General features: G+C 40.8%; 1 protein-coding gene across 3 annotated transcripts in view; it reads left to right on the top strand.

Moving 5' to 3' along the window:
- The window catches only part of NCOA3 (nuclear receptor coactivator 3), a 30,404-nt gene extending 10,262 nt beyond the window's left edge, over positions 1–20,142 (top strand). The window contains exons 10-21 of one of the 3 annotated variants that reach the window (XM_060230852.1): positions 284–1,149; positions 1,925–2,063; positions 3,026–3,223; positions 4,582–4,818; positions 5,863–5,989; positions 8,449–8,620; positions 9,142–9,438; positions 11,128–11,232; positions 11,947–12,190; positions 13,931–14,105; positions 15,152–15,293; positions 16,503–20,142. In XM_060230852.1, coding sequence (XP_060086835.1) covers positions 284–1,149; positions 1,925–2,063; positions 3,026–3,223; positions 4,582–4,818; positions 5,863–5,989; positions 8,449–8,620; positions 9,142–9,438; positions 11,128–11,232; positions 11,947–12,190; positions 13,931–14,105; positions 15,152–15,293; positions 16,503–16,517 — 2,717 coding nt within the window. In that variant the 3' untranslated portion in view covers positions 16,518–20,142. Of the gene's footprint in view, positions 1–283; positions 1,150–1,924; positions 2,064–3,025; positions 3,224–4,581; positions 4,819–5,862; positions 5,990–8,448; positions 8,621–9,141; positions 9,439–11,127; positions 11,233–11,943; positions 12,191–13,930; positions 14,106–15,151; positions 15,294–16,502 lie in introns of all 3 variants that reach the window. The other 2 variants (XM_060230851.1, XM_060230850.1) reach the window with 2 other exon arrangements.
- Positions 20,143–20,647: the final 505 nt, after the last annotated feature.

The raw sequence follows: 20,647 nt of genomic DNA, 5'->3' as shown, positions 1-20,647 counted from the left end.
AATTCCTGCAAAAGCTTTCATGAACCAGAGTTTGCTTTGTCAGATGCAAATAAAGTTTATGATGGAACAATAATTAAGGTCTTTTAAGGAACCATAAGACTCTTGTTTGTATTTGCTGCAATAAATTTAAGTAGCCTGTCCTCCAGACTGTTTTTTTTTTGCAAGGCTGCAGTTCACAATGTTCATAGGTAAAATAAACTATACGTTACAATGCGGTGCTTCATGGAAAAGTGTCACTTGAGAGGCAAGTTCCCTTCAGCATTAATTCTGTTCCTTTTCATAGGTGTGCACTCGCCAATGGGATCCGCCAGTAACACAAGCAGCAGCAACTTTTCAAGCAGCTCACTTAGTGCTCTTCAGGCCATTAGTGAGGGGGTTGGAACTTCCCTTCTCTCTACACTTTCATCACCAGGACCTAAACTAGACAATTCTCCAAATATGAATGTTGCTCAGCCAAATAAGATGGGGAACCAGGATTCCAAAAGCCCTCCTGGGTTGTTTTGTGAACAAAATCAAGTGGAGAGTTCAATGTGTCAGTCAAACAACAGCAGGGAGCCCCTTATTAACAAAGATATCAAAGAGGAGAACCTTGAAGGCTCGGAGCAGAGGGGACTCCCTGAGAGCAAAGGCCATAAAAAGCTTCTTCAGCTACTAACTTGTTCTTTAGAAGAGAGAGGGCATTCAACACTGTCAAACTCCCCCTTGGACTCTACTTGCAAAGAACCTCCTACAAATGCCACAAGCCCTTCATCAGGAGTTTCCTCTTCTACACCAGGAGGAGTATCATCTTCATCCAACATGCAAGAGAAGCATAGGATTTTACACAAGTTGTTGAGGAATGGTAATTCTCCAGCAGAGGTAGCCAAAATCACAGCAGAAGCCACTGGTAAAGATACATACCATGATAGCAGCAGCTCAGCGGCCTGTGGGGAAGGAGCAGTTAAACAGGAACAACTGAGTCCAAAAAAGAAAGAGAACCATGCTCTGCTGAGATATTTGCTTGACAAGGATGATGGAAAGGATCTTTCGAAAGAGATAAAACCTAAAATAGAAAGTATGGATGGCAAAATGGGACAATGCAGTAATTCTGGAGTGCCTACTTCGAGCCAGGGGAAAGAGATGAAAATAAAAACGGAACCCACAGAAGAGGTAGTGTCTTGATCTTGTGTAAATATTCAGCTAATAGGATTGATAGTGATTTGCCACATGAATAATCTCTTGAAATGAAAGCATTGCGCTTCCACCCAGCAGATTTGCAAATTTGTAAAGATACTATCTCTGTTTTTAGACGTCTGCTGGCAAGTTAATGGATGTGTGTGACTTTTAAAAGCATTTTAAAGGTTTGTTGCTTGTAATCAAATGAATAAAAATCCTGTTGATACCCCCTCCTAAATAAATAATCCTAACTGTCTGAATGATTGCATGGTTTCATCCCCCAGAGACACAGCAGGACACAGTGGGGGAATGCCCCCTTGAGAACCAGTTTGGTGTAGTGGTTAAGTGTGCGGACTCTTATCTGGGAGAACCGGGTTTGATTCCCCACTCCTCCACTTGCACCTGCTAGCATGGCCTTGAGTCAGCCATAGTTCTGGCAGAGGTTGTCCTTGAAAGGGCAGCTGCTGTGAGAGCCCTCTCCAGCCCCACCCACCTCACAGGGTGTCTGTTGTGGGGGAGGAAGGTAAAGGAGATTGTGAGTCACTCAGGGGAGGAGGAGGGAAGCACATTCCAGGTAAGAGTCTGAAGCAGGAGGACAGGAACGCAGTGCGAATGGAGGCCACTGGCAAGGGAGATATAGTTCTTTTGAGCCAGCAGGAAGTTTCAAAGACATCACAGCTAACCGTCCATATCAGTTTGAAAATATCTAAATGGAAATGTAATGTATTTTTGTAAGTAGTTTTTTTTTTTTCTCCCCCCTGCTTTACAGATTAGTGGAGATTTGGTTGATAATTTAGACGCAATTTTGGGTGATCTGAGCAGCTCAGATTTTTGTAGCAATCCCATGTCTATGAATGGGAATAATATGGGGAACAAGCAGCTGATGTGTCAAGGAAATCCATCTCTGGGTAAGTATGTGCTAAGCAAACATCCTTACATTTCAGATGACATCCCTTGTGGGGATCTTATAAGATGAACTTTGTTTTAAGTTCTGCATTGGTTTGACAAACTCTCTGGTCGTAAAGCTGCAAAAGTAGCTTTGCTAATGAAACCAGCAGTAAAACATAAGGAAGCCAGCAGAACACAAGGTTTTCCTACTATTTTTGTAGATATTGCTTCTGTATTTGTTTAAATTACGAGATAATCTGGAACATACAATAATGGGAATCCAGGGTCAGCCTGTTATAGGAGCTTGATAAATTGGAATTCTTATTAAAGTACTGAGAAGTTATTTTTATGTGACCACAAGTTTAGTGAATACCTAGTCTAGTAGAGCTGAATATTCAGGATAAGAAGAGCAGTTCTGCTAGATCAGACCACTGGTCCATCTTAGCATCCTGTCTCACACAGCGGCCAAGGATGAAGAAAAACTGGGCTGCACCCAGAAGTGTGCCAGCAGAGCAAAAGGGAAGAAATGCCAGGTGAAAGGTAACTGGTTTATTATCATACGAAGCCCCTATGCGTTTTGCCTTGGAGGCTTCATTGGGAGATGAGAAAATTCACCTAGTGCTGGACTTGACTACAGCAATTAAATTCTTTGGCAAAACATATAGGGGCTTTGTAGATAATAAACCAGTTACTTATCACACAGTGGCCAGCCATTTAGTCTGGAGGGCTAACATATCATAGAGGCCCAGGCCTCCTGATGTTTCCTTCTGGCACTTATGTGCAGAAGTTTACTGTCTCCAAATGTAGATGTTCTCTAGAGTTGTAGGCAAAAAACATCTACCTGCAGTAGAGGGTTTTTTTTTGTTAAAGGCTGTAAACGTCTATAGCGTTATCAAATGTTTAGTAAACATGTATACAATAGCTTAGTTCATATTAAGTTTAAAGATCCTACAGTTGCAAATAAATCTGAATTCTTCAACAGGTATGAGGAGTCCTCAATCTGTGCAGACCACCCCCCGTCCTCCGTTCAACAGAGCCATGTCTTTAGACAGTCCTGTGTCTGTGGGCTCCAGCCCAACTGCAAGAAATGTCAATGCGTTTTCCATGTTACAGAAGCAAAACATGATGGGTGGAAGTCCTAGAATGATTGAAAGCCAGGAAAATTTTGGAGCAAATATGGGTTTGTTAATACAAATAGCTTTTTGTTTTATCTGGAGGCTTTAGATTTAAAAACATATTGTTATATGAAAGAGTAGATCATATAATGTTTTAACATTTTAGTTTAAAAAGATGGACCAGCTGTTAGCTACAAGAACAGTTCTCAGGATTTGATTGTGCTAACCCAGCGTTGGCCAAACTGTGGCTCGGGAGCCACATGTGGCTCTTTCACACATATTGTGTGGCTCTTGAAGCCCCCACTGCCCTATCAGCTGGCTTGGAGAAGGCATTTGTCTCTTTAAATCACTTCTTCAACCAAGCCAGCTGGCAGCTTGGAGAATGCATTTAGAGTTAAAGTTGCTTTCTTTTGACCTCTTTCTCCCTCCTCCCACCCCCATCTGTTGGCCTTCCTTCCTTCCTCCCTTGTCTCACAGCTCTCAAACATCTGATGTTAATGTCTTGTGGCTCTCAGACATCTGACATTTATTCTATGACAGGGGTGGCCAATGGTAGCTCTCCAGATGTTTTTGCCTACAACTCCCATCAGCCCCAGCCAGCATGGCCAATGGCTGAGGCTGATGGGAGTTGTAGGCGAAAAACATCTGGAGAGCTACCGTTGGCCACCCCTGTTCTATGAGGCTCTTACGTTAAGCAAGTTTGACCACCCCTGTGCTAACCTGGTTTGGCCATGGTTCTTACTGAGCTATTTCAGATCGCAGGGTTTCATGAGAGAGACCAGCAAAACAGAATCAAACCATGCTTTGCGCAGATACCCTAGCTTGCAAAGCTACAACGAGCTGTATGGTATGCCTAATGTCTGAATTTCCAAAACACAGGTGTGACTGTCTGTATGCCTGCAGAGGCCCCTGCAGTACACAGGTAGAAAATGAGAGCAAACGGCTCAAAATCATGGATTGCACATGTGTTTCAAAGCTCAAACTCAGTTTGCGCTCTAAATTATGGTTGCACGAACTGTAGCTTTGGCAAGAGGTTTGAACTGAGCCATTGTCACATGACTGACCAGTGATAATGACCATACCCTGTGCATGTTCGTGTGCTGTACTTCATCTCAGTTGAATTTTGATTATCGAATTTATATTTAACAGGCAAAAGATGAAAAATATATGGCTGTGATCCAAAGTAGCCCTTGTGAGCGTATGGGGAAGTAGCGGTTTGTGGATTTTTACTCTTGTAGTAAGCCCATGTTGCTCCAGATGGTGTGTCCCAGACCTCTGGGGCTGTTTTCTGGAATTTGGATGCTGCAAAGCCCAGCACATGTGGCCTTTTTTTTTTGGGAGGGGGGAAATAAAACAAACAATTGTTGTACCGAAGCATGACTTGTATATTTCAAGAAAAAATAATCTCTGCTCTTTTTTATAGGGGTCTCAAACAGAAATATGTCTATGAATCAGAATCCAGGAGGTGACTGGAGCTTGCAGAACCCAAAGGTTAGCAGGATGGAACCTGCAAGTTCGGCTCCAGTGGCACGACCGGGACCTGACTGCAACCCAACGCTTTCCAGATCTACAATGGGAGGGTCAATGCCTGGATTGCCCATGAGATCAAACAGTATGCCTGGTACCAGATCCATGCTTCAACAACAGATGATCCATATGAGTAAGTTCTTAAGAGCATGCATGCATTCATTCATTCATCGAAATCCACAGTGTTTGTGTGAGAAGTGCTGCATTTATTATTATTACTGTAATTAGTAATCAACAATATTTAATTATTTTTAGGCTACCCTTTCTGGCAAGCAGGGCACAGGGTAGCTTACAATAAAAAGAAACACATAATAAATAACTAGAAGTTAAAGTCCTACATCTGGCCTCTGCATGCATAGCCAAATCCATCCAGTTATACCAGTCATGGCATTCATTTTGGATTCTGTGTATCCCAGAGTTTGGCAAAAACAAATAAACAAAAACATTTAAAAAGATAAACACAATATCAGTAGAAGTTCAGCAAAAATGAACTGCAAAAATTGAACTGTAGAGTCCTGGTTGCATTTTGGGTTGCTACAGCCTGGGCAACCGTTTACCAGCTTTGGCTGGTTACAGACTGTGGGATCTAGTCACTGCACCTCATGCATGAATCATTTCCAGATTGGATTCCTCTAATGTTCTTTGTAGGTTTACTTTTGAAAACCGTTGGGAAGCCGTTATCATGTAGCCAGTATGATTTGTTATGTGCTGCTGTCACCAAGGGCAAACAGAGCAAATGTCTTTGCATTTCTGCCTTATGGTTGATGGTGCACGCCTTTTCTTGTCCTTAGCAATGCTGGCACATAGCCAAATCATAGCTGCAAAGTGACTCCATTTCAGAGTGGTGCCTTCACTGTCTTGTGGAGTTTTAGCTTCCATCTCCCCAGGAAATACTGGGGTTGAGAAAGAGTCTCTTTTTAGGAGGGTGAAAAGTTATACTGATGTGTATGGGAGTGGGGAATACATACTTTCTGTCCTGCTTGGATGATTGCTGAAGGGCTGGGGATGCAAGCTGGGGATTGCAGATATTTTACTGGATGTTTGCCCCCCCTCCTTCTTTGACTTCCACTTCTCCTGTTGGTCATTTTTTGTGCGGGCTGTGGAATGAACATCTCCCTGCCTAGCAAAATGGACCCTGGAAATAAGTATGTGTTCTGTTTGTTTGTTTTTCCAAAAGGACCCAGTGATATGAATATTGGTATGGCGGGGAATCCTTATGCTCATCCAGGACCACCTAACCAGTCAAGTTCATGGCCAGAAAACATGTTATCTATGGAGCAAGGACCTCGAGGCTCACAAACTAGGTACAATGATATTCAGAACAAGATGGATTGATAACTGCCTACTAGTTGATTATTTGGCCTCCATCTATATTATTAGAATATTTTATCAAGCTCAGCAGACCTAAAATGTGGTTTGAAAAGTTGCATGCTAAGTTATTATAAAATCTGTACTGATGTTAGACAGTAATGAATTTAGTCAAAGGCTCAATTTTATTTTGGGACGTGTTCATTTTATTTGTAGTCTGCCTTTTTTGCTGAGAAGTATGGTGCCTGTTAGTGCAGTCAATCAGATGTGACATCTAATAATTAATACAATTGAGAGTAATACAGAAACGAAGCATTAAGTATTAAACTGTACAGAAGACTGTGTCTTACTGTGAGAGGAGGGTAAGACAGCAAACAGATAATACATACTGTATGTGGTAGTGCAGTTCACAGTACCATTTCCTTTATTAAAACTCCTTGCACATTATAACGTTCTGTTATAATATAGCCATATTACCAGGACTTTTTCTGAGCAGGAACTCACAAGAACTCAGTTCCGGCTGGCTCGGTGTCAGGGGGTGTGGTCTGATATGCAAATGGGTTCCTGCTGGGCTTTTTCTGTGCACCCCTGCATATTACATTTCTAAAAATACCCCCCTGAACAATTCTGTTTTCATAATTTGTAGAAGGACAGATGTGTGAGAACCTTCCTGTCCTCTTCAGACAGGCCATTCTATGAAAGGTGGGGCACAACTATGAATGCACATGTATGGGCAATTGTTGATCTTATCCATGTACACAGTGGCACCTGTAGAAGACCTTGCTTGGATAAGTGAAACTGGCAGAGCACAGTAGGCACACTAAGTAGATTGAGTTTCCTCTTCTGTAGACATGCATTGGAAATTGTGATGTGATTTGCTATAGGTCAGGATTTCCCAAACTTTTCTTTCCCGTGGCCCGGTTATTTTTACACTTCTCCTTCATGGCCCAGTAAAATTTGGGGGTGGGGCCGGGAGACAGGAATTATGGCATTTCCTGTGGTGTCAAGGGCCAAGTGATGTCACTTCCGGGGCACACTGAACCAAAACTCCACATCTTCCTGTGATGTCACTTCCAGGGCACTCCCCAAAACCTGCCTCTTCTGCAGTAAATTCATTTTCAGAAAAATCTTTCTGAAACTCATACTGAGTCAAAATGGGGGTGGAAAGTGGGTGGTCCTCTCTTTCCACTCCCACACCTGCATGCACCTATCTGTTTGTGTGTTCTTCTCCAGCTTGCAAGCACTCCTAATGCCCATGTTCAATTGCTTGCACCACCTAGGCACTACTTCCTCAACAGCACCGGCTAGTGTATGCAGTTGGGAGTGCTGTTGCCATTGCCATCAGGAATGCCAACACTGTGTACCACCCACACTGGGCCCTGGCAGCTTCTCTACCTCAAAATATGCTGACACATTTAGTAGGCCCTTCCTTCAGCTGCTATTACTGCCTCACGCTATAACGAAGCTTGCTTGGTTTCAAGAAAATCTTTCGACAGCTATTTTTCATACTTTTCTTTGCTTGAAACAGTGGGAAATTGCTGTGAAAGGTAGCAGAAAATTGTACTGCAATTAGTGAATTAATTTCAAGTTATATGAAGTTCATATAAGCTTTTCTGCAGTTATCCCAAAAAGGATATTTATGAGGGGCTTGCAGCTTTTTAGTGGCTGTTTCCCATGCCTTTAAAAGTAACTTGTTGTGCAGATACTTAGCCAGTGAACTTCTTTCATCCTTTTTAGTATCTACATGAGGAGTTTAATTTTGGTGTCAGACAGCTGTTAAAAGTAGGACCAGTAAAATGGTGCCAAGATCACTTCCAGTGCAGTGATCTCACGGTAGTGAGGCTTCCATGGCCCGGTACTGGGTCACGACCCTGAAAATGGGAAACACTGCTTTAGGTTTTCCTACCTTCTATAGTACTCTGAGAACTCTTAGACTCTACAAGTAGGTAGTGGGGTGTTTGTTTGCTTTTTAATCTTTTGCATTAATATTGACTCTATTGTCTGCAGATAAACATGCTGCTATTACACTTGCTTGCTATGATTGTTGCCAGTATTAAAGATGCAAGAGAGGGTGGCAGCACCCTACACAGCTATAAAGCAGACTATTAAAGGTGCACAGGAGATCTAGTGAACCACCAAAATATTCAGAATCTCATTTACAGCCACAGATTCACTGAATTCTGGATTATTTTGGTTGTTCACTCAGTCTGTGTGCTTTCATTAGTCTGCCTTTAAAATGAAAGGTACCTGCAGTGAAATAAAATTCAATCAAGAGGGGGAAAGTATGGTGGTTTAGCATGACTTATATTCCAGTACTAGTTGGGTGAAGAGAGTTTTGTTTAGGTGGCACTCGTACACAGTAGGAAAATGCACTGTCTCTAAGGGCAAAGAGCTTAATATCTGATGATGTCACATTTCAGTAACTCCGCAATTGTTAACATTTTGGCTTTTCTAGGCCACTAGTTAGAAGTACTTTGGATGATTTCTTATATAATGTCCCGAATGTCGATGGCCAAAGTGATGAAAGGGCTCTTCTAGATCAACTGCACTTGTTGCTGAGTAATACAGATGTCACCAGCCTGGAAGAAATTGATAGAGCCTTAGGGATTCCTGATCTTGTGAACCAAGTAAGTCACCAGTGGACATGAGGTCTTTATTTGCCAGATCTTTCTGGGGTGGGGCAAGGGGGTTGACTGTAGCATACTTCATGCAATAGTTTACATCTGTATATTCTGCTAAGTAATAGAACTTGATGTTATGCAACACAGGGGGCTGTCAAGTTGAACACAGCCTGGCTTCTGGGCACTATGACCTGCCACATGTTTGATAGCTGGCAGTCCCAGGCAAACAGCAACAGGCTCTTGATGGGCTGCCATATATTAAGGATAGGCTGTATTCAGCTTACTAGATCACGTTAGGTAGAGTTGCATGATATAAGCAAGGTACTTCTGTGCCATCTTTTAAAAAAAGGCAGGGGGAGGATGAGGTATTTTCTAATGCATCAAGTTCACATCTTTATTTTTAAAAAAAGGCAGGGGGAGGATGAGGTATTTTCTAATGCATCAAGTTCACATCTTTATTTTAAAAAAAAGGCAGGGGGAGGATGAGGTATTTTCTAATGCATCAAGTTCACATCTTTATTTTAAAGGGACAAGCTTTGGAACCCAAGCAAGAATCATTTCATGGTCAAGAAACTACTGTAATGATTGACCAGAAGCCTCCCATGTATGGTCAGCCCTACCAGGGGCAGGGTGCAGCAATGCCAGGGGGTTTTACTGCCATGCAAGGCCAACAGCCATCCTTTAACTCTGTGATGAATCAAATGAACCAGCAGAACAATTTCCCAATGCAAAATATGCATCCCAGAGCCAGCATGATGAGGCCCAGAACTAACACACCAAAGCAACTCCGCATGCAGCTCCAACAGAGACTTCAAGGGCAGCAGGTAACCATCAAACTAGTGAACTTCATCACCTAAACTGAAGCACATTGCTACCTCTTTTTATCTCTGAATGAAAACAGTTTAGTATACCCAGTGGCATCCATTGCAAGGATCCTTGAAGGAACCATATGAAAACTGCCTGTCTTTCAGCCCTTTTCTTCTTCATCTCCAGCCCTTGGAAAGTTAATTCCCATGGTCACAAAGCAAGACACATCTGGAGTGACAGCCATGCAGGTCAAGAGGCAGCATTGTGGAGAGAGAAAGGAGTGAAAAGCTCCTTTCTTTCTGTCTTGTCAGTGAACCTCTTCTCACGCAAGAGGGAAGCAGTTATGCTTTTCTTCCTGCTCCTTACTGCTCTGCGTCCTGAGTCACTGTTCTGTATGGGTCCTAGAACCCCAGCAGTAAAGTTTCCCAAGGTCAGAAATGACTTCTGGATTGGAGTTAGGGTAGCCAGGAAGACTGGAAAGTGGCAACTGTCAGCGCCCTCTGCTGGATCTAGTCTGTCTTGCTTATTTTCAGTTCTAGGAATACATCTGAAATGTTTTTTTTTAATTCCCCCTTCCCCCGTCTGTAGGGTTTTTAGGGCAAGAGAGATTCAGAGGTGGTTTGCCATTGCCTGCTTCTGTGTCATGCCTCTGGTATTCCTTGGTGGTTTCCCATCTAAATACTAATCAGGGCTTGCTTCCGAGATCTGACCCAATCAGGCAAACCTGGGCTATCCAGGTCAGGCCTTTGGTTATAGAATGATTTTAAAACAGTAAACTTTTCCTAGTAATTTTATCTTATGTGTTACGATGAAAACAAATGTTTAAGTGTATGTATTTGTTTCTAGAGATATGAAATTTCTGGAAATCCTAAAGGCAGGGGAAACTACTTTTCTGGGTGGGATGAAGCAGAATTTTTTGGGAAAAAATTTCCAAAGTTAAACTCAGAATATGCTGAACTCCTTAACATAGCAAACACATTATCGCATATTAATTGTTGATAAAATCATAAAGATGTCTGAAAATATATCACATGTAGGAATTATGATTTAATCCTTACATAAAAATCTTCATACTGTATCTTTTGAGAGACTAGAATCTTGACAGCATCCCAACCATTCCAGACTGGTTTTTCAATAGTCTCCTAAATTTCCCAGTTTTTCTACCAGGAAAAATAATTCATTCTAGGTCTTCACACCTCTAATAGGAATTACTATTATCTAATGTAGATTGTGAAGAGCCCCGTGGCGCAGAGTGGTAAAGCTGCAGTACTGCAGTCTGAACTCTCTGCTCATGACCTGAGTTTGATCCCTGCGGAAGCTGGTTCAGATAGCCGGCTCAGGTTGACTTAGCTTTCCATCCTTCCGAGGTCGGTAAAATGAGTACCCAGCTTGCTGGGGGAAAAGTGTAGATGACTGGGGAAGGGAATGGCAAACCACCCTGTAAAAAGTCTGCCGTGAAAACGTCGTCAAAGCAATGACACCCCAGAGTCGGAAACGACTGGTGCTTGCACAGGGGACTACCTTTACCTTAATGTAGATTGTATTATATGGACATCTTCATTGTACACATTTTGAGGAGTGAAATTCACTAGGAAGGGTTTTAAAATAATTTAATTACTTAATTTAGAATTGCATTAACAGCATGTGTTTTTTTAATAAACGCTTACTTTAAAGCAGATAGATTACACAGTTTTCTCATTTTTAAGTTTTTGAATCAGACGCGTCAAACATTGGATATGAAAATGGAGAACTCCAACCCCGGTGGTGCATCAGTGATGAGACCTGTTATGCCTCCCCAAATGGGGACACAAGTGAGTCCTTATCATCTATACAGACATCCCCATCATAGCCACATAGTAGTGTTCTGGATGCCCCTCTGCCATAGTCTTTATACCACATGGTTGTCTCTTTCTCCTCACCACCTTCGTTATGTATCTCATTCTCTTTGTGGATCTTTGATGAGGTGTTCTAGCATTACTATATGACTGCCATTTTAACTTCTGTTTATGCAAGTCACATGAAACCTCATTTGAAAGCCAGCGTGGTGTAATAGTTACAGTGCTAGAATAATTCAAGACATTTTAATATTTTTATGTGCACCAACTGGAAAGCCCTGATTGAATGAAAAGGTGGCATTAAAATGTTTTAAATAAATAAATGAAATGGGTAGGCCAAAACTGTCCAGGAGTTTGTACTAGAAAAAGGCTCACTGGCTTATAGTCTGTCCTGTGAGTGTTCCAGAAATATGGAATTGCAAAGTATTAGTTTCTGGTTGCTTGTCTAGTATTGTCTGTATATTGTGATGCATGCTAGTGCAGCAAAACTAGCCTATCGTTTACGACAGATTCTGTTAAACTGGTTTGTAAGTGAGAAATGACCCTCTGTCACTGAACTTTCTAATATATATATTATTTTGCTAGTTCTGAGCATGCATACTTAAGAATTGTCAGTTTCATGATCTTAATGTTTTTTTCCCCCTGCTGTGTTCTCCTATGTGCTTTTAAAAAATGTTTGGCTGCTAGCAGCAAAGCTTCCTTAATGCTCAGATGGTGGCTCAACGAAACAGAGAGCTAATAAGTCACCACATCAGACAGCAAAGAATGGCAATGATGATTCAGCAGCAGCAGCAACAGCAGCAGCAGCAGCAGCAACCTCAGACCTTCAGTCCTCCTCCAAATGTAACAGCTTCAGGCAGCATGGATGGTTCTGTCGCAGGCCCACCAATGGCTCCAGTCCCGCCCCAGCAGTTCTCATACCCAACAAATTATGGTACTTGTGCTCCATTTTCACTTTTCTGTTGTTTCTTTCCATTTCTTATGGATCCCATTGGACTATATCTTGTAACTCACATCAAGGGTTTGGGATAAAATACAGCAATAAACTATGAGGATGTGTTGGGATGAGAGGATGAGGTTGACCTATTAGGTAGCCAGCTGAGCTAAAACAGCATTGTCAAAGTGCACATGCATTATACACTTGAAGCTCTGTGTCTGTCCATTCATTTCACGTCTCAGTGGTTCCACCTCACCTTGGCTGTGGGGTGCTAATTTGAGTGATGACATAGGCATTTCCAAACATGCTGGCATGCCATTCCTCTTCCCTTGCTGGGAGGATTGAATAGCTAACCTCAGGCCATTTAGATTTGTAATTCAACATGCAAATATTCGCATCTGTCCCACTTTATGTGAGATTAAATATACAATATATATATATTTTAGCAAGCTATTTAGTATCTCATTTCTGTAGTAACAGTTGAGTTTGGGAATTGGTTGGATGAAAGCACAGTGGTTTATTGATGGAAGGTATTCTGATGAAGTGGTGGATATCTGAAGCACTAAGAAGGTATCCAAGGAGCAGTTTTCCTAAACGCTGTCACCTCCCTCCCAAGAGTATAATTCCTCTCTGGCCTCTGTTGTCTGTAAGTGGTTCTAAATGCTTTACTTTTGGAGCCATTTTGCTGGAAGTCCAGAGAAATTTTTCAAGTTTATCACAAGCCAAAGAACAAATAAACAAACCATTCCAGAACTGCTTCCACATGGAAGCTATTCTCTGTGTAGTTGTTGTTGCTGCTGTGAATGCAGAGGGATTTGCATTGGCAACGGAGCACCCACACAGGAATGCAGGTTTCTGCTGCACCTTTCTTGCATCAGCTCCTTGCAGCTACCTTCCCCCCACACCAGAGGGCATTAAAAACAGGAATATTTCTATATCATTGTAGCATTTTATAGCAGTCTGTTGCTACAGTGTGCTAGTTCTCAGCTTTTTAAAAAATTACCTTTTTCATTTTTACAACAAAAAGGACAAGACTTTTTTTTAAAAAAACTGGGGACTAGTAGATTTTATCAGTAGAGGAATATAATCTTAAAGCTGTAGTGCACTAGCAGGTCATGTCCATCATATTGTAGGTTGCGGGTGGGGGAGGGCTTTTAGCTGTTAAGATGTATCTGATGGCAGGCTTGCGCATGTGCAGCCCCCCCCCCCCATGTGTGCCTGCACAGAAGATAGTCAATGAACAATAGTTATAGGTAAGGTCAACTTTGTTTTCCCAAGTGCTTTTTTTAAAAAGTGCTCCCCCCCCCCCCCAAAAAAAATAAATAAATCTGTGTGTGTGGCAGGAAAGTAGCATTTTTGGAGCTGAGGCAAGGAAAATGATTCCAGGGTGGGTGGGACCTCCAAAAATGCACACCTACCTGTTCTTACAGTGTCCAAAGGTGCTTTATTTGTGATCTTTTCAAAACACATTTGAGAAGGACTGCAGCAGAGCAAAGAGAAACATAGAAGCAGGACACATAGATGCTTATGCCATGTTGATTCTTCCTGAAATAGCTTGACAGAGTCAAACAAGGAAAAATCAGATTTAGTTGTTGTATTTGCAGATTTTAATTGTTAGTTGGCTTATTCTGTGATGTATTTTGAAATAATGTTGCTTGAGGTCCTTTCAATTAAAAGTAGCTTATACAGTAACTGTTGAAAATAAACCAAAATCTATTATCTCATTTGCTTTGTAAGGAATGAACCAGCAGCCAGATCCATCTTTTAACAGGGTATCAAGCCCTCCGAATTCTATGATGGCGCAACGAATTGGACCCTCTCAAAATCCAATGATGCAGCATCCTCAGGCGAGTGCAATGTATCAGTCCCCTGAGATAAAGGGCTGGCCATCAGGAAACATTGCCAGAAGCAGGTGAGAACAGAACATCTCAGTGAGTGGCTTGAAAATAAGCCTATGGGTATCAGACAAGGACGATTTTAAATGAATCAAAGGTTGAACTCTAAAGATCTGAATTATGTGCATTTTTAATGAACAACATGAAGAGAGCCACCCCTACACCTTGTATGTTTGTCTCGATTCCAAGCCAGAGCAGATGACACCATAGAACTAACCCCCCCCCCTCATTTTTTGTAGAATTTTTAAAAATATATGCATTTAATCAAGAAATTGTAGCCTAGTCACACTTCTTTGCTTGACGAAATTATAATTAACATGATGTCTTTAGCATAAGCTGATTAAGGCAGAGCATGTTCTGAAAAGAATTTGAAAAGTAGACATGTAAGCATAAAAACATAAGAAGAGCCCTGTTGGATCAGACCAGTGGTTCATCTAGTCCAGCATCCCATCAGCCAGTTCCTCTGGATGCCCAACAACAGACCTTCCCTTGATGTTGCCTCTTGGGTCAAGGATTCAGAGGTTGGCTGGCTCTGAATGTGGGCATTCCCCTCAGTCACAATGGCTGGTAGCCACTGATAGTCCATGAATCTATCTAATGTGCCTTTTAAAGCTGTTTATTCCTGTGGCTGTTACTACATCCCCGACAGCGAATTCCACATTTTAATCAGCCTCTGTGTAAAGTAGTATTTCCTTTTGTCCGTCCTGAACCTGTTGCCCCTCAGCTTCATTGGATGCCCTTGAGTTCTACTACTTTGAGAGAGGGAGACAAATTTCTCTTTGTCAACTCTTATAAGGTCTTGGAGCAAAATAATTTCAGGAAACAGACATCTTAAAACTCCCAAGTTGAAATTTTAATATATCTAGACAGATAGGAGAGAAACATACCTGGAACCCTTTGGATTGAAGGATGTTAGTAGCACCAAAGTGCTGGCTTCTAGTGCCAACATTGTACTATGCTTGTTTGCTGAAGGGGAACACACACACACACAGTGGGTGTGGGTGGACTATATAGAGTTATAGACCAAGAGTGCCTTTTTAAAGGTCAATTTTGTGTTCTCTAGTTCTTTTCCACAGCAGCAATTCAGCCATCCAGGGAACCCTGCAACCTACAATATGATGCACATGAATGGCAGTGGTGGTCACATGGGACAAATGAACATAAATGCTATGCCTATGTCAGGAATACCCATGGGGCCAGATCAGGTAAAATGACTCTAAATGGAAATTTTATCACTCAACCTCTCAAAGTGCCAGTGCCTTAAGAGAATCCAGAGATACTTTTCAACTTTTAAATCTCCTGATTCAGAAAATACATCAATATATCTAATTCTCAATGTGACCCCATCTGTGGATACTTAAGTCCAGAGATGAGTGCCATAGGACCTGAGAACAGCCCCAGGTTTGCAGAAAAATCTGAAATATTAGGGGGGGGGGAGAATATTCCCCAAACAATAGAAACAATGTCTGCAGCTTCAAGAAATGAGTGTTCTCAGTCACTATTGCTAGGCAACCATAATATTACTGCTATTCTGGGACTGAAATGACAGGTTGCAGAGTGGGATGACGGCCCCTGGGAGTGGCAGAAGTCTCCTGGGACTGGAATGACAGCCCCTGGGAGTAGCAGGAGCATTCTGGGACTCGAATGACAGGGCACAGAGTGGAATGACAGCCCCTGGGAGTAGCAGAAGTGTTCTGGGACTGGAATGACAGGCCCTGGGAGTAGCAGAAGCATTCTGGGGATAGAGTGACAGCCCTCAGAGTGGAATGGAGGACCATAAGAGTAGCAGACTGGAACTGGGACTGGAATGACAGGGCGCATAGTAGCAAAAGCATTCTGGGAATGGAATGATGGCCACCAAAGTGGAATGATGGTTCCTGGGTGTAGCAGAAGTATTCTGGTACTGGAATAACAGGCTGTGGAAGTAGCAGGAGCATTCTGGTACTGGAATGACAGGTTGTAGAGTGGGATGACAGCCTTTAGGAGTAGCAGAAGCATTCTGGGAATGGAATGTCCCCCATAGTGGAATGACGGTCTCTGGGAGTAGCAGAAGTGGGACTGGAATGACAGGACACAGAAGTGGTGAATGTGCCTTTTAAAGCCAGGTGGTGAATCCTGTAAAGGAGCAACTGTTGTCTGTTAAACTGTCCAGGATCGCAGGTCAAAGATTCATTTTAGGGAATCCACAACAGTTTTGGATCCTGGACTTAAGAGTAGAAGTGGTAATCCTATACTTAATATAGGTATATTTCCACCCCCCCACACACAAAAAATAAAATAAATCAGCTCAAACTGTCTAACATACTGTGTTAGCAGTTCATGGTAATTTCTTTAAGCTTCTATTCATCAAACTTTTCATCTTGCTTTTTATCTAAATTGCAATTATATATTTTAATTTTCTTTTGTTTTTGCAGCAGAAATACTGCTGACATCTACAAATGCAGGCCTCCCAGTAGGCAAATGCTGGTGATGAACTAGATAACAGGAAGGTGTGTGCATGTACTTCATGACAACAAGTTCAGGCCTTATGGAAGTACCACTTTTTCCAACGTACCATGAAGATGTTCTCAAGTGACTTTATAAGTTATGAATGGGGAGGGAAGAGGAAATGAAGTATCTGTTACTTATGATGTAGTGTACAAAGAATGGTCAAATGAATACTGTTTTTGGCACTCTGTCTCTAGCAATGGCATTTGAGTAAAAGTGATTGGTAGACTCTGTATATACCAGTTCTGTTTACCATAGCTATCCAAAGCCCTTAACTATAGGCAGACCAATGTGCCTGAAGAAGTCTTGATAATAGTCTTGAGTCCTCTAGTCAGAGCCTCTGACAGAATGTAGTAATTCCTGTCCTTGATCTGATAAAGGAAAAAGGAAACCCCAAAGCCTCTCAGAGCATTTATGCTACTGTATTCTTATATGCAGATGCTGAAACTCTTTAAGAGGCAGTACAAATGCAAGGTAATAGAATCCGTATCTTACCCTTTTGATGCTGGAAGCTTGCGGAGAAATTTTTAAAATATAATTATGGTAAATATTTCTATATTGATGTGCAGCTGTGTGCACTTTATAAAATGCTGAACATAATGGGTAAATGCAATATCTTAAATAAAAACAAACAGATGGCTATAAAAGGTATGTTCAATACCCTCTTTCAGCCCTGTGTAAATTACTGTTGCACAAAATGCCTCTTATGTATAAATCTGAGCAATAATTGTTCATCTTTTTTTGCCATTAAACTTCAGAAAATTCAAGGCAAGGCATTGCAGTCTGAAGAGGAAATTGTGAATAAGTGTTGTAAATATGATCTCAAGATGTTGTACTATATATACATACATATATATATATATATGACTTTTGTAGATCACTGACTCATTTTTGCAGAGTTCGTGAAGCTAAATATGTAACAAAGAGAGTTTCTTTAAACTCAGTTTTAGTCAAAGTTGTTCAAAATAGAATTGTTCTTAATTTAAATGGTTTCAGAATTAGGTGACTTGTAGCCTTGATCCTCTTCATTGATCTCTGACAGTTTATTTACAACTTGATGGAATAGCTTTTTAAAAGATCATTTTGTTTAAAGTGCACTTTGTTACTTTTTCTTAAGAGGGCAATTTGATGACAAAACAGCTCTTTTAGCTGTCATAATTTGTGGACTCTTTTTAAATACAACCTGTCTTTTCAATTTGAGAGCCTCTGCTCTAGGGCATTTGGTTAATTTTTAATTAAGCCTTATTGTTCTGATCATGTTTGTGTGTTTTTAAACTTCTCTTATCAAAAGACACATGGTGATACATAAATATCTAAAATTGTTCATAGAAATTATGCAGTGTTAGCACATTTAACTGCTGTGCTGGTAACTGATGCATTTATTTTTCAGGCAGTTCCTTTCATATCAAATGTTCAAAATTGGGAGTCAGGGAATATGTTCTGATAGTTTAATGTCATAAAATGAAGCTTACGTTGGTAGATTCTGTTTTAAACACAAGTTGTAGAGATTTGTCACAGGATCTTTCTGTAGAAAGACTGGCCAAAATGTTTGAAGCAGTGTGGTTTGGTTTAGTTTTTTACTATTCCCATTGCATATTCAAGTTAGTTTCTCTTGACTGAACTGTAATTTGTATTATTTGCTATGTAATGAAGGCTTGGCATCAACAGAAATAGTCTCCAGTGCAGAAATTGTTCTGTCACTCCCAGAAAGCTGCTACAGTCCTGAACCCGGGTTTTATATGCTGCCTGTCCTGTGCAAATTCTACCTAGCTACTGTATTAACTTCCAGTAATGTTATGTTTCAAATACCCAGGCTCTGGTCCAAAATTCTTTGTGTGTTTCAATGTGAACATAGAGTCCTACATTCAAAAGCCTTCTTACCAGCTTTTAAATTTGTTGGCACAGATTGGTTTATTTGCTTTATGACATTCTTTAGAAGATGTAACGTGCTTTGAGTTTTTAACTAATGAAAAGAATAATATGTTGAAGTTTAAACGAAACAAAATAGCATGTGGGTAGCTGACCCAACATGAGTCGGCGAGAAAGATCTTGTGCCTGTGCAGAAGCTCCATGTATGTATCAGAGCATACAAGGTGCTTAAAGAGTATTCTCTAGTTCTTATCGAAGGTCCTGCCATTAAAGTGAGATAAGACTTTTTAAAAAAGTTTTTTCAGAAGCCCTTGCTTATGCTAGTCAGTGCATTCTCACTCAAAAGACCACAAGCATATAAAAATGTTTCAAAAAGTCTATGAAATAACTTTGTTGGGTTGTTCATGATAAAAAGCTTGAAAGCTGGGTGGCTTGTGTTGTCCTACGCTGTATTAGTGATTGCCCTTTTTAATTTTGAGTGATTCCGTTTCTGACATGAGGTGGTACCTGCTGTTCACTAGTTAATCTGCTTTTTAAGAATGTTAAAATATTTTTTTTCTAGTTTGTACTTCTTGCTGAATCCAAAGAATTTAATTTCAACTTGATAAAAATTAATCAGACCTTTAAAAATGTATGGGAACTAGCTATGCTTTTGGGCAATGCCGATTCAAACGATCACATCTAGTATCAAAGGCCTGAATACACAGACCTTCGTTTATATTGCAATGCAATGTCTCTAGTAACTGGCATGTGGATTATTTGTGGTGTGGTTAGGTTGAATAACAGCAAATGTGTCTGAATGGGACAATTAAGTTAGTTTGGGGTTGGTTCTGTGGAGGTCACTGGGTTGGATTCTGTGTACCATGAGTGCTGTATCACTTGTGAAATTGAATTTCCCTTATCATTGGAGTTGGTTGTGCTCCTTAAAATCCTGCTCCTGGGGAGCAGGGTTTTTTGGGGGTGGGGTGGGGGATGCAGGTTGGTAGGGTCTATATTGGGAAGGAACAGGGCTTTTTTTTTTGTAGTAGGACCTCCTTTGCATATTAGGCCACACACCCCTGATGTAGCCAATCGTCCTGGAGCTTACAGTAGGCCCTGTATTAAGAGTCCTGTAAGCTCTTGGAGGATTGGCTACATCAGGGTATGTGTGGCCTAATATGCAAAGGAGTTCCTGCTACCAAAAAAGCCCTGGGAAGGAGGAATTGGCAGAAATCCTACAGGAGTAGAGCAAAGACACAGAATCCATCCCATGTCTCTAAAAGTAAAAAATACCACTTTCTATATAAATTATCAAACAGAATTGTGTTGAAAAATATACTTATCTACCTTTTTTAAATTTGTGCTTTTAAAATGGTAAATGAGAAGCATTTTTTTTGCTATAAGAAAACTTATCTGTTGCACAGATTAGCACACAGAGCGTGATAGTAGACTGTCGGTTGACAGCAGCGCGGTAGTTATAAAACAATTCAACTAAAGCAATATTTTAAAATATCTCAGGAGAGAAAGGCATACAGTATTGAGATTGACTCTAAAGTTAGTTTACATTAAATATTGCTTGTAATAATCAGTCTTTACATCACAGAAGAAAAGCCTCTTGTGGGTTGATCTATTAAAAAGTTTGGTCAGATGGTCTTGTTTTTTATTTTTTGTGTGTTTGATGTTAATAATGTAAATAAAGGTTTCTATTTGAAACTGGAACTCTGGCTTCAACTGTTAAAGAAATTAATACTGATTTTCTTTCAGAAGGTACTTAAACTGTTCCAGCTCATAAATACTATGTTTTAACAAAGGTTTTGTGTTTTCCTTAAGCAATAGGCTGTTTTAATGAATTTGAGGAATGTCTTCACTGGCAGATACCTATTTCCACACGCACAGCAGTTGATGGCTGTTTTCTTTAATTCAGTGCTGAGTTAAAATGAGGGCTGGTGTATAACTGAAACCAAAGAAAAAACCAGTTGAATTTACCTGCTGCATATAAGAAGATTACAATTGCAGACATCGTAATGTTAACCTATCTGGGGTTAATATCTTTGCTGGCAGGCCTCAATTTCTTATGTCAAAACTATGAAAATTTGTGATTTTGGGGGAAAAATTTGTCACCCTTGTCTATATTTGTCACCTTGTCTATATTTTGTGCCAGGCTGAATGCACCCCTGCGTTTGTTTCACTTAGTTGGTGCTGCAATTCAGTGAGAAACATTTAT

The sequence above is a fragment of the Heteronotia binoei genome, chromosome 2 (genome assembly GCF_032191835.1).
Source record: "Heteronotia binoei isolate CCM8104 ecotype False Entrance Well chromosome 2, APGP_CSIRO_Hbin_v1, whole genome shotgun sequence".
Classification (NCBI taxonomy): domain Eukaryota; kingdom Metazoa; phylum Chordata; class Lepidosauria; order Squamata; family Gekkonidae; genus Heteronotia; species Heteronotia binoei.
The sequence above is the reverse complement of the archived record's forward strand: the minus strand, read 5'-3'. Positions and strand labels throughout refer to the sequence as shown.